This window comes from Panthera leo, chromosome D3, assembly GCF_018350215.1.
Source record: "Panthera leo isolate Ple1 chromosome D3, P.leo_Ple1_pat1.1, whole genome shotgun sequence".
Classification (NCBI taxonomy): domain Eukaryota; kingdom Metazoa; phylum Chordata; class Mammalia; order Carnivora; family Felidae; genus Panthera; species Panthera leo.
In genome coordinates, this window is record NC_056690.1 from 1,585,663 (window position 1) to 1,599,387 (window position 13,725).

Below are 13,725 nucleotides of genomic sequence, written 5' to 3' on the forward strand. Positions count from 1 at the left end.
GAGGGAGCCATCGCGGCCGACTAACTCCCACTACAACTATCCTATGTGGCTCAACTAGGCTTCTGATCCAGAGCCCGGCTGCTGCGGTGGAGCTCAGCAATGCTCCCTAGGTAAAGACTTGTAGGAGGGAAGCGCTGCTCCGACCATCCCGGAGAGGCAGATTTAGGCCAAGCCTCCAGGTGGCTCTCGGAAACCCGATTCTGCACCTTTTATTTCACAGGCACTCAAAGGAGCCGCGGCTTTTCGACTCCGTTCCGAGCACAGACGACCGAGCACAAGATCAGGCTGGCCCCCCAGTCGCCATCAAATGCTTACGTAGCTTTGCGTCCGCATCATGGCTGAGCACGTGTGCCCCGATCTCACTCTCCCCACAAAGTGTAATTCTGTGTAAGGGCGACCCAGTTCAGAAAAGCAGCGAGGTCTGTCTGGGCCGATGGGCGTGGTGCTCCGTCTGTGCGCGTGTGTGTGCCCACCTGCACGTGTGTGTAGACGCTGCCTGTGCACTCATCCCCGCGCGTTCATACGCTGTGCGTTCCCCTGTGCCCGCGTGTTTACACGCTGCGTGTGCACCTGCGCACGCGCATTTGCGCACGTCTGTGCGCACCTGTGCGCTTATGTGTGTGCGCTGTGTGCGCGCCTGTGCGCGTGTGGGTGCGCACCTGTGCGGAAGTGTCTGCGCACGCGTGAGCGCGCGCAGGTGGACGCAGGGCCGTCAGCGCGAACTCCAGGGGCCAGCGTCCCTCCCGCGGCTCCCGCGCCTCCGCCCCCACCAACGGCCGCGTCCCGCCCTGGGCGGACGACTACCTGCCATGGAGGAAGAGCCAATGATGGTGACCTGGGGGTCGCTGGCGTGCACGTTGGAAGAGATGTGGCCCATGACGGTGTCGACGGTCTCTATCAAGCCCAGCACGATGGCGTTGTCCTGCAAACGACACGACGTGAAGGAACTGAGCAAATGGAACGGGCACAACTGCCCTCCCCAGACGCACTCGCCGAGCTCGCGGGGTCCGGCTCCGCACTGGCGCCGCCGGTGCCCCCTCCCCCTCCAAAGGAAGAGCGCCCCGCGTCTGCCGAGGCCATGGTGGGCCAGGCCTGACCTCTCCATGACCGGATGGGAAGGAGCCGTGCCACTACCCCTCTCACAGGCAAACGCCCCACCGAGCCCGCGGAACACAGTCCCCCGGGCCACCCAAGCCATTGGCTCCAAGGCCTAGCCCCAGGTGACAAAGACCCAGTCCCAGCTGTACCCTGAAGTCACCAGGAACTTCAGCCAATCTCTGACCGGCCCTGCCATGCCCCCTTCTGTTTCCCGTGGAAGGGGCTGACTGGCCCCAAGTCCCCTCCAGGACAAGGACACCGGCGGCTTCACCCTATTCTACATGCAGGGGACGGATGCCAGCTCCCCAGATCCTCTCTGCATGACCTTCCTGACGCACCCCTTCCCTCCAAGGGCCCTCTCCACTTACTCTGCATCCCCCAAGCAGAGAGGATCCCAGTGGTTGCTGCCCCCAAGAAGGCAGGGGTCCCTCCTGGTCACCCTGCATCTCTGCAGACAGCCCACCTTGGGCTGACTGTCCCTCATCGTGAGACACTCATCTACCAGGGACAGGGCCTCTCAGCCACCCAGGCACGCAGTGGCTGTTCCCGTCTGCCATCGTGCCCCTCTCTCCTTCCCGCCTTTCTGAAAACCATCTGTCAGCTAAGCGACCTTAGCATTCTCTCACAAACACACGCTCCGTGGGAATCTAATGAGGTGGAAATAGAACAGGGAGGCCAATTTTAGACATTTTCTTTCAGGCCTGTGGCCTGGTTTCAATCAGCTAAGCCCGGTGGAGCACATGGAGATCTGTGTTTCTGGCCGGCAGTTCTGTTGGGCAGTGGCTGATTCGTACCTTCTCTCTAATGAACAGTTGAGCCTGCCTAAGCCTGAATGGTTTCATGATCATTTCTGTTCTGTGGCAGAGCATTCAAAAAAAGTCACTTTAAAATGATGCTGAGAAAATGGGCCTACTCAGGTCCTCCGCTGGCCATGTTCCCAGGCTTTCCCAGGCTGCAGCCCTGTACAGAGCCACCCCCGGGGGTCATGAACTCTAGACGGCTGTGCCTTTTAGAAAAGGTTTCTAGGTAAGATTATCCCAATCTTAAATTCAGGATCCTTTTCCCCCCCTCCCTTTGCCAGGGTTAGAAATCCAATCTCATTCCGTTTGAAACTGTTCAAATAAAAAGTTCATCAAATGTAAATCCTGTAGCAATCTCATAATAACATTTCTGCCAGCAACTGGCAAATATTTTTTAACATTATAGGGGTTCAGGAGAATAGGCACTTTAATATTAGACCGGTGTGGGTATGGCCCTGCTAAGCAGTTATGCGTCCCCCACCCCGCCAGGCAACCTTGTAGGTCCCATGTCAAGACCACAACATAAGAAAATGGACAGAGCCAGGACCCCAGGTCACCGGACTGAGAAAGGGCTCCTGAGACCCACTTCACACTTTGCATCAGTGAAAAGTTTCACCTGTGCTCTGCCACTGAGATGCAGGGGCCTCTTTGTTACTGCAGCACAGCCTCGCCTAGCCTGACTGATACACCTACTGTTGCTGGAAACTGCCCTGGACATAGTTAAGGACAGCCAGGTTAAATCACGCATACAGAGTATTTGTGGAATATATACACGTGAGCAAAACGTAAACTAGATGGAAAGGGACGTACGCAAGAGTGCTCGGGGTCACGGTGTGCCGTAAGACTTCAGGTGACTGTTCTTTCATATATTTCTTACCGTCTGCAGTTTCTACCTTCTCTACAGCTTATTAACTTGTTTTATCAAACAGCAAAGTCAATGACATTACTTTTAAAAAGAAAAAAAGTATTCCATTCTCTATCTGCTGTTCAGAGAAAAAGAGAAGCTTTTTTGGTTCTTACACTTATCACGAAGTACATATTGCCACGTGTTCCACTTTTTTCACATAAGCTACTGATCTTTAAGCATAAAACATGTTTTTATTGCCATTCGAGAAGAAAGTGACGGTAAAAAATTTATCATTTAAAAATGATAAACGTCAACCAAGTAAGCAGTCCTCATGGAGAAGTGCAACCCCCTCCCTGCTCGGTGTGGAGAACAGTGGCATGTTATTGACACACAACCCTTAAGCCATACAGAAGACAAGGCGCTTCAAATCAGTTGTATATCTGGTCTGAGCTCTAATGTCCCAGATTGAGGGACGGAGGGATGCATCATTTCTCTTAGAGATGTGAATTGGGCCACAATTATCCCACTTCTGGGAAGACGCGGCAGTTCCCAAAGTATGTACGTTTTGAAGCTCAAATGTTTTTTGTCTTACCTCTGACACATCAATCCAACTGGGCAGTTGAAGAACCTCTCCCATGGTTTTTAAGAAAGCCTAAAGGCAGACAAAATGACACTGCTTAGCACGCATCTTAGAATTTATAATCTGGAACAGGAGTTGGCACTTTTATTTTTTTTAAAGCCCACCTAGTAAAGCGGTTAAGCTTTGAGTATAATTTTGTCACAAACACTCAACCCTCCCATTGTAGTGCAAATGCGGCCACAGACAACACAGAACTGAACGAGCACGTTCCAATAAAACTTGATTAGCAAAACAAGCAACAGACTATATTTGGCCCACGGGCTACAATCTGCCGACTCCTACTCTAGCGCAGTTTGGTGGAATAAACGTATAATGCGAGCCACATTTCAAACTTTAAGTTTCCTAGTAGCCATATTTTAAAAAGTTAAAAGGCGACAGTCGAAATTAATTTTCAGAATATATCTTACTTAGTCCTATATCTATATACCTAACACAGCACTTCAACACGTGCTCAACATAAAAATTATCAATTTAATATTTCACACTCTTTTCTTTGTCCCAAGTTTTAGCAATCCAGGCCATATTTTACATTTAGGGCACATCTCAATTTGAATTAGCCACAGCTCAAGTACTCCACAGCCAGATACGGTAACGGTGTCCTTATCACCCAGCACGGGAAATGCTTTCTCCTCATTTTCCCCCTCCCAGTGCGAGCCAGTGAGAAGCCAGGACATCATGGAAAACTGGATAATGGATGCCAAGGGTTTTTTACTTCTCACCCAATCAGACATGGGTGGGGTTTGGAGTAAATCTGCAGGATTCGTCTGCAGGACGCCCAGGCAGGTCTCTCCGCCGGGGCCCACACCAGAGGTCCCGAACCGAGAGCCCACAGGCTGAACCCGCCTCACAAATCCGCAAATAACTGCTTTCAAATGTCCGTTAGCTGTCCACTTCTTAAAAATTGGATTATTTTCCACTTGAAGGATCCAGGCATGCGGCTTCCCTTGCAAAATAAGAGGCTGCCCTACAGATGAAACTCCGGCGGATCCGAGGCTGCGGCCACCCCCTGCGGGTGAACCGCTGCCTCTACTCCGCCCTCGGTCGACCAGGGCCGAGTTTGCAATCTCCCACCCTGTCAGGAGGCCCGAAGAGGGAGGCGCAGGGAAAGAGGAAATCACCAAGCTTCAAAATGACCTGTGGAAACCTGCATTGATTGGATTCCACATTCCAACACAAACATACCCTGGAGGCTACCGCCCACCCACCGCGTACCCGCGCCCCCTGGGAATCCTTCCTTCCACCCCAGGGCTCCCGCCTGGAGCGGGTTGGGGGGGGGGGGGGTGTCCTGGAAGTGTGCAAGTACAGCACCTTGCTCCCGCCTCCATCTCCTTATGATTGGCTGAGCCATCACGCCCCGCCTGCTCCCCTTGGCCAGCGACTGGCCAGGTGGTGGTCATGTGACCGAGTTCTGCCCAATGAGCTGTGAAGGGAGGTCCGAACGGGGAACCCTGGGAAAGCATTTCCGGCTCCCTCCCGGAGGCGGTCGGTTACGCGTGGGGTGTGGCGCTACCCCGGCAGCCGGTGGGAAACGCGGCGGAGTGTGTGGAGAACTGCGCTGCCGCCCAGAGCCCTGGCGTGCGGGAAGACCGAAGCGCTGGAGCCCAGGTGGAGCACTCCTTCGCCCCTGTCTGGAAGTACGTCCTTCGTGCTGCTGCTAGTCCCCGGCGGCCAGAACCACTCCCGCGAGGAGGCGGATGAGGCGGAATGGCCTCTCCGCGCTGGCGGAGAAGCCGAGGCTGGCAGAAGGTGGGTGCCTGGCCGGGGACACGGGGCAGGGGCCAGGACCCCGGAACCCAGCGCGCCAAAGATGTCAGCACTCACCCCTCCCCCCCCCTTAAGGACGCCCGGGTGTCCCGAGCTCCTCCACGTCCGTCTGCAGCCAGCGGGTCAGGGAGGACGAAGAACCCTAACTGAGCGCTCACCTGTGCCAGACTCTGTTCTCCGCTCGCACGAGCCCACCTGGGTCCCCCGAGCCGAGTATCCTGTTGTCGCCCCCATATCGTAAATGAGCAGCGTGGCCAAGGGCACTGGGCAAGCAGCCGTGGAGGGAAATTCAACCCTGCTGTCAGCCCTCTGCACCCTGCTCGGGACCCTTACACTGCACTCTCCCCAGGGAAACCCACTCGGCCGAGAGCCCTGGTGCTGAGATCAAGTTAAGGCCACGAGAGCCAGGGATCGGCCCCCACCTTGACCTGCAGAGTGAAAAGCACCTTGATTCCATCCCATAAATGGCACCTAACTTTAGGTAACTTTGGCAATTCCCACCGACGTGCACGTCTCGCACTGGGGGGTCACGCTGTGTGCACACCAGGGCTACGTCTGCCCGAGACCCAACCCCACCCTTCACCTGTTGCCAAGGGAGGCGGCCGGGTGGCACACCCAGATGGCCAGCCGCCAGGTGGATGCGGACCTGGGAACAGGAGGTGAAGAGCTGAGTCTGAGCTGAGGGAGGCCCCAGCGTGCTGGGCAGAGCTGGCTGGAGGGGCCACCCCACCCGGCTGTTCACGAGAAGTCTGTAACCCAGACTTTTACCTAAAAGCTCACGACTTTTCTATGACTCTGTGCAGGTCAAACAAAACACGCCTGTGCTCCTGGATCTGGCAGTTGGCCTGCTCTGATCTGCCAGGCGCAGAAAAAAAATAGCTTTACCTTGGTGAGGTTCAGCGCCGTTTCCTGGGAGAGGGACTTGCTGGGTAAGTTGAGGGACACGTTTCGCAGGTAACTCAGTACCGTTGCTGGACTCTGGAGGTTTTTTCTCTTCTCCGTCAAGTTGGTTATGATAGGGTGGTAGGCGTTGGTGGGCAGCTAAAAGGAATCAGAGGTGTGAGTTCGGGCTGGGGATGCAAGTCCAAGAAGCTCAGCGTGTGCCCCAGGCCGCGTGCCTCGTGAAGCCCCGTGACGATGGCACTCGCTCTGATCGCATATGAGGCGCTTCCGTGACTCTGACACGTACTGACCACCTCAAGCAACACGCACCTGTTTGAGAGTTGAAACTAAGCACAGAGATGCTGACCCAGAAACACATGGGAAACAACTGGAATTTGCACCCACACAAATGGTGCAAGAGTCTGCGCCCTCGCTGTCCCCTTAAAGCTCCCGAGTAAGGTAAGTAGCATGATCACAAATACTGCTTCCAGAGGGGGACGTTTCTGAGTGGACCGATCTCTCCTCAGACGACGGGACGAGGGGCGCAAACAGAAGGCATGCATCCACGCACAGCCCCCTGCTCTCCGCTCGCTGTGCCGCCTGCCCAGGAGACGGTCTCTGTGTTTGTGTCCCCGGGGCGTCTGGTTTACTTCCTTTCGACCCCTCTGGCCACAGGCCACAAGAAGCAGAGGACTTTCCCTTCAGTCAGCTGAGCATCCAGAGTTAGTGCCAAAGTTAGCTTCTCCTCCAGGGATGATTCCTCCCCAGACACTACACTGCCAACAAGAGAGAGCCAGACTGTCTGATGGAATTCAGCCCTGGCATACAGTCTAAGCCGAAAGGCTTTCAGCAAGAGGGGACCGAGATCGGTGTGCATGCTCACCACGGTGCTGGCTGGGGGTGTCATGAAGAAGCTTGCTGGCGTCGAAGACAACAAAGCATGCTTTCCTGGGGGGGAAAAAAAACAATAACACTGAATTAAGGACTAAGCCGTGGTCACTCTCCCAGCCTAAGAAAGGCCTGCCTTTATTCAAAACTCTCCAGCTTCAGACCTGTCTAAGACAGCCTGAGAATGCTGAGCAGGAATGCTGTTGCACAGATACAGGGCTAATAAATTAGCTTAATGGGTGGATGGTATGGATTTTCCCAGGTCACATTACTTTTCTATTTATATTTCAAATCGCTTTTGAACACCCTTCACGCAAGTCGTCACATAAAAAGATGATTTTATGTAAGCTTTTACCGATCTCAAATAAATAAAGAACCAAAAGAAACAGCCTTCAATTACACCTGGACTAGTTGGAGATGGAATACAGAGTGCTGCTAATCTCTGGGCCAAGACAGACCATCCCTCCCAGACAGAAGAAGCAAGACAGACAAAGTGGTGGGGCACACTGTCCTCCTGAGTCCTTTCAACCCTGAGGATTCTGGTTATTCTTTTCCATTTGGTTAATTACAAATAACGAAGACATCTAACACCAAAGATAAGCCATATTTGCTCTTCTCTTCCTCTTCTCCACCAGCTATTTCGAATCTTAGCATTTCCTGGTAAGAACACAGACTAGATGCTCTACCTCATTTTCGGAAAAATCTCTCAAGGTTGCTTGAAGTGATCTAAGGAAATGACCTCACCGCCCCTAGTTAGCTCCAGTAGTAACCGGCCCCTCGGGTTATGTGGGGCCCAGTAGCTGGGGGACAAGACGCCAAAGGGGAGACTCTGCCCAGAGGACTAGAGACCCAAACGCTAGGTTCTCCAAGTCAGAGTGACATTCGTTCCTCAAATGCCAAGTAGTTACAGAGGAGTCCCATCCAATTCACATGTAACTTGTGTGAGTCCACAAAGTAAAGTGCAGGACGGTAAGGACTAACCCAGCAACCCTGCCCACCATCGCCATCGATGACCCTGGAAGGCTACGAGAAGAAATGAGAATCTTTCGTGTCCTCTGTGAGTCCCAGGTCCCAAGGGGCTCTTGTTTTGTGGGCATCAGATTGTGTGGGTGTGTTTTCAGTGTTCAAAAAATATGTAACTTGGAAATCACACGACTCTGAACGCAGCCTTCTACTTCCTCTGATTTTCTGTGGAAGGGGTGGCCATCCATTGTAGCACTGGGAGCAAAGCTGACCCGGTGATGGATGATCAACCCTCTGCCTTTGTATGAATTAGGAAGAGTCACCGCATCTGGCCTGCTCTGGCTAATGGATTAGAAGGGGACACCCCCTCTGGGCCGGTCATGCAGAGAAATGCCTGCTTTGGGCTCACCCTTGGTGTGCAGACGGGGCTTTATGCAAAGACCAGGTTTTGCCTCCTCCTACAGACCAGACACAGCAGGGCCCTGGCCTGGCCTGAGAGCAGGCTGGACCTCAGCCCAGATGCCTGTCTTCACACAGCTGGCATGACCCTGGCTCTGATGGACCGACTCACATGGAGCAGTCTAAGGAACTTCCAGATCATTTTCTCTATACGTGTTTTATGTCATGTGACCTGTCTCCAAAAGCAAGTCCCCAAGCCATACGGGGGCCTGATGGGTGTAGTTCTGGCTCAGCAAAGGTGCATGTGTGCACTTCTTGGGATATGTAGGTGTTAATGCAACACCTCTCCTGAATGCCCCCCCCCCAAAATCAGATACCACCTTCATGGGGCACAGAGGGTGAGGTGACCTGAAAGGCTGTGCCATGTGTGGGGCTGATCACCCCATTTCTGAGCCCTGGGATGTCCTGGGGACAAGGGTTTGCTGGTACAGACACAAGAACCAGAAAGAGCAACACGTCTTCCCAGTGTTATTAAAATGGTAATGTATGGAGAAAGAAGGATTTGTTTCAGGCTTTCAGTAATACAAATACAGATGACATTTTAGTCTTGGTGACAAATCTCTGAATCTTAAGCTATAAAATGCAGAAGATTGATATCCTTCTTTCTTGTAAAGGACCTATATTTTGTCCTTCTGTCACTTGTGTGACAGGAATGAATTCCACTTTCTTAGTGAAGAATGAGTGTCAAAGGCCGCTGTGGACACAGACTTCCTGCACACACAGCGGCCATGCCAGCAGCCCCGGTCATCTGCGGGGAGTCCCCTCTCCTCTGCATTTGGGACAAGCCAACCCTACTGCCATGTCAAGGGTGGACTGTGACCCAGGCCTAAGGCAGTCAGCATATCCCACACCCCCAGCCGCAGTTCTCAGCTCCTGGAAACTGGGACACGCATGGATCCATCTGGTCAAATGAGACTCCTGGCCAGTCCTGCTGCAGGAGGAGACAGAAAAGAGAAGTTCATCTTCTGCGAGCATGGGGTGGAACCCTGGAGGGAAGGGCAGCCATAGTGGCACCACCAGAAGGAAGCGGGGTCAAACAAAGAGATTCCCAGTGACACATGTGAGCACCTAGAGCAAACTGGTCCTGAAGCGGATTTTCTCCTGTTGTTTCCATTGTGGGAGGTTTTTTTTGTGTTTTTTTTTTTAATTTCCCTTGTTGGCGTAAGTCACTCAAGTTGTGTTTTCTGTCACATAATCACAGGGTCCTAACAGCTGAGGGACTCACTGTCAGAACCTGAGAGGGGGCAGGCCTTGCATTAACACCTACACCTCCCGGTCCCGACCTGCCCCTGCTGCTCTGGTGTCCATGCAGTGGCCAACCAACAAATGTTTATGAGTGACTGTCATTTTTTGGCAGATTATTTCACGTTCAAGGACCAGTGCATTCCCTCGTTCTCACAGTGAAAATAGAATGGGGGAAGTAAATATTAATCGTAAATCAGCAAAAATGTTGTGAAAACCTGCCACATGCAGGCATTGTGCTGATGCCTTACACCCGTGACACTGTGGCTCCACAGCCCCCCACCCCTGGGACATGAGTAGTACTGTTTCCATACATTTACAAAGGAGAACACAGTGATTTGGGAAGATTAAGATACAAGAAGTCATATATTACATGATTCCATGTGGTTGGAAGACCCAGAAGAGGGAAATCTGTAGAGACACTGGCTAAGCGGTGGCCAAGGGCTGGGAGGGGACATGGGGAGTGAAAGCTAGCGGGTGCTGGATTTACTTTTGGGGTGATTAGACTTTTTAAACCAGAGGGGATGGTTGCACAGCTGGTGAACATAGGAAGTACCACCAGATCATATGCCTTAAAATGGTCAAGTTTATGTTACATGAATTTTACCTCAGCCAAAAAAGTGACTTCCCACGTCCCAGAGTTCATTGTGGCTGAGTGAAGGTTTGAACCCAGGCCACCTGTCCCTGAGGGCCCATCAGAGCCTGGCATGCAGGAAGCACCTGGTAAGCATTTGTTGATCAGATGTACTAAAGGACCCAGAATGCCTGTTCCCAAAGGGTCTGTAATCATCCATCACATACACCTCAAAACCCCCTGGCGACCAGCAGGATATTCATCTCAGTGTGTCTCCGTTAAGGTGCCAGTTTCTCCATCCTGGGGAACAGGTGTTCTAGAGAAACGGCTGTATTTATGAGGTTCATTAGGATGCCTCTCAGCCTGCGGCGCAGACGGTCCCCTTAGGAGAGCGCAGAGCGAGAAATGCTAGTGAGGGAGGCGGACGGAAGGAGCCCTGTCCTCCCAGAGACGGGCAGAGCTGGCCCGAGCCCACCCCCCACCCCTGTGCCCACTGACCAACGGCAGCTGTGAAGTACATCGCGATCTCGTCCGGGGTCAGGGCCCGTTCCCAGATGATGAACTCATCGAAAGCTCCGACCTCATAACGCTTGGTCTGGTCCTGCTCAGACCCGATCACGAGGTTGACGCTGGGCTCCCCGTAGGCATGAGACACTTTGCCGCTTGGGTCGGAGGTGCTCAGGGTCCCATTGACATAGACTTTCAGACCCTCCTTGGATTTCCATGTAAACAAGACATGAGTCCAGTAGGGACCTGGAAAGAACAAAGATCACTGTTCTGCTGATGTGGGAAGCACGTTTCTGAGTTAAATCCCTTTTGAGATGATTAGTCACTGTTAATCTTGGTGAGTCCTGCATAATATAGATCTAACTTTTCTCAGTACTTTGAAGCACAGAGAAGAAATTGTCCCCATCCCCAAAATTCCAGAAGCAGTCCAGAGAGACCCTTTGCTATTTTAAATTAGATCCTTTGCTATTTTAAAATAAAAGGAAATAATAGCTAATGGGGGTAACTTGTTCAAAAAAACAATTCTTTTTCTTTAGTCCTGCCTGGGCCATCATAGTGCAGGTCAATAAAACCCATTGGACAATAAAACCTACCTGAGGGCCTGATTCAGCCCAGGGCAGTTGGCATCCACCTCTGCTCTGACATTATGGTACATGTAAGACCAATAAACATGATGGTATCATGGTAGTCAGGGCCACCCTCTGGGCTCATTCTCTCTGGCCTGAGAACCACAGTGACCCAATAAGAAGAATGTTCACCAGACATTGGTGGTAGCTTGCCCCACGAAGGGCCCAGCTTTGTTTTGCAAGTGTTGGGTTATCTCATGGGCTTACTTCTGGAAGGAATAAGGCAGCCCGTTAAAGGACATGTATCATCTTGAGCCCGGCATCATCTTAAATCATCCAGCAATGAGCTGTTGGGACTTCATCAAAATAAACCCTTCAGCACAGCGAAGGAAACAGCCAACGAAACTAAAAGACAACCGATGGAATGGAAGAAGATGTTTGCAAATGACGAATCTGATAAAGGGTTATTATCCAAAGTCTATAACAAACTGATAGAGCTCAACACCCAAAAAACAAATTATCCAATTTAAAAGTGAGCAGTAGACATGAATAGATACTTTTCCCAAGAAGACATCCAGATGGCTAACAGATACACGGGAAGATGCTCGACATCACTCATCAGGGAAATGCAGATCAAAACCATAATCAGATACCACCTCACACCTGTCAGAATGGCTAAAATCAAAAACAAGCAACAGGTGTCGATGAGGATGTTGAGAAAAAGGAACCCTCGTGCACTGTTGGCAGGAAGGCAAACTGGTGTAGCCACTGTGGAAAACAGTGTGGAGACTCCTCCGAAAGTTAAAACTTGAACCACCCTACAACCCAGCAATTGTACTACTGGGTATTTACCCAAAGAATACAAAAATACTATCTACAACAGCCAAATTATGGAAACAGCCCAAGCATCCACCCACTGATGAATGGATAAAGAAGTGGTATATATATTCAGCCATAAGAAAGAATGATATCTTGCCATTTGCAATGACGTGGATGGAGCTATTGAGTATTCTGATAAGTAAGTCAGAGAAGGGCAGATACTATATGATTTCATGCATATGTGGAATTTAAGAAACAAAACAAGCAAGGGGAAAAAAGAGAAACAGTCCAGGAAACAGACTCTTTAACCGGAGAGAACAAACTGATGGTCACCAGAGGGGAGATGTGTAATGGGGATTAAAGAGTACATGTATCATGATGAAAAATAAAATAATTAAAATATATATATATTATATATATTCAATCACTCAGCAGTTACTTAGGACTTTCTTGCTCAGGTTGCTCAGGACTGTGCAACTTTATAATCTTGAGTCTCTGGAGAGCCCTTGGGTCCTAAATGGGTCCAAAGTGTATTGCCCTTGAATTTAAAGCAAGAATAACAACTTTCTTCAATGAACAAATAGAGTGTACTGCCAGGCAGAAATGTTTACAATTCTCCCCCATTTCCCTGGGTGGAAAAACAGAGTTCAGTAGACTTTACCTTAAAATATGTCGAGGAAACCTACTAGGTGCCCCATACAGTGTCAGCCCCGAGGATCACGGGGATAAGGCTGTTACATAAGAACCTGACCTTGGGCAGAAGGTGATAAGAGCCAGCAACAAGGTACAGGTAGTTCCGTCTGGGGGGGCAGGGGAGGCAGAGACTCCTGGCCTGGGGTCAGAGAAAGCAAGCAGGCGAGATCCTCCCAGACTCTTTTGCAGACAAGGTTCAGGCTTGGTGTGAGTGAGTGAGCACGGCTCCCCCACTCCCCTAGGTAGCCCGGCACAGAGAGGGCTCGGACACACCTGTTTGGTTCCAGGTCTTTTAGCGACTAAGACATACAGCCTCCTTTCCATGGGCCAGAAAATGCATTTTCCTAGAGGCCTTCACTCTGCCAGCCCGTGGCCAGCTCCGTGGTTCCCTCTTAGTCCCCAGCCTGGACTGGGCTCCCCCTCAATGTCACCCCAACACTTCTGGGGCCCTGGTCACCTCTACCTTGTCCAGTGTCCACTTCAGACCCTCTGCTCCCCAAGCTTCCCCCCCCCACACACACACCCCTGACTTGTGCCCACTGCACGACCCCACATCACCCCACGGAGCACAGAGAAAGCAGGAATCTCCAGACCGAGCCACACTGGCCCGCAACGCCCACCTGCAAACTCCCCCACGTCGTCAGGGCCCACCGTGCTACTCCCCACGTGTCCCAGGGCACCCCCACCACGGCTCCAACTCCTGTCTTCCAGACCCCCCTTCCTCCCCAGTCTTCAGCCACTTTTCCAAAAAGTCTTCACATCATACTCTAAATAAACATTGCCGAGTCTATACCACTAGAAAGAAGGAGGGGGAGGAGGCGAGGGATGATAGGGAGGAGGAGGGGGAGCAAAAAAAGAAGCAGGAGGAAGAGGGGAGGGGGGAAGGGAGGGGGAAATGGAGCAGGAGCCATGCTAAGCACCAGGCAGGGTACCGCATTTCATCTCCCCCAGCCCCACCCCGACCTTGGCCTCAGGCAGGTCAG

At 51.8% G+C, this 13,725-nt stretch overlaps 1 protein-coding gene across 2 annotated transcripts in view; it reads right to left on the reverse strand.

The window, feature by feature from the left end:
• ADGRD1 (adhesion G protein-coupled receptor D1) overlaps positions 1-13,725 on the reverse strand; it is a 123,088-nt gene that overhangs the window by 82,959 nt on the left and 26,404 nt on the right. For both annotated transcript variants that reach the window (XM_042909900.1, XM_042909901.1), the window contains 5 exons: positions 10,656-10,910; positions 6,915-6,979; positions 6,035-6,190; positions 3,338-3,397; positions 805-922 (listed from right to left, as the gene is read on the reverse strand). In XM_042909900.1, coding sequence (XP_042765834.1) covers positions 805-922; positions 3,338-3,397; positions 6,035-6,190; positions 6,915-6,979; positions 10,656-10,910 — 654 coding nt within the window. The remainder of the gene's footprint in view (positions 1-804; positions 923-3,337; positions 3,398-6,034; positions 6,191-6,914; positions 6,980-10,655; positions 10,911-13,725) is intronic.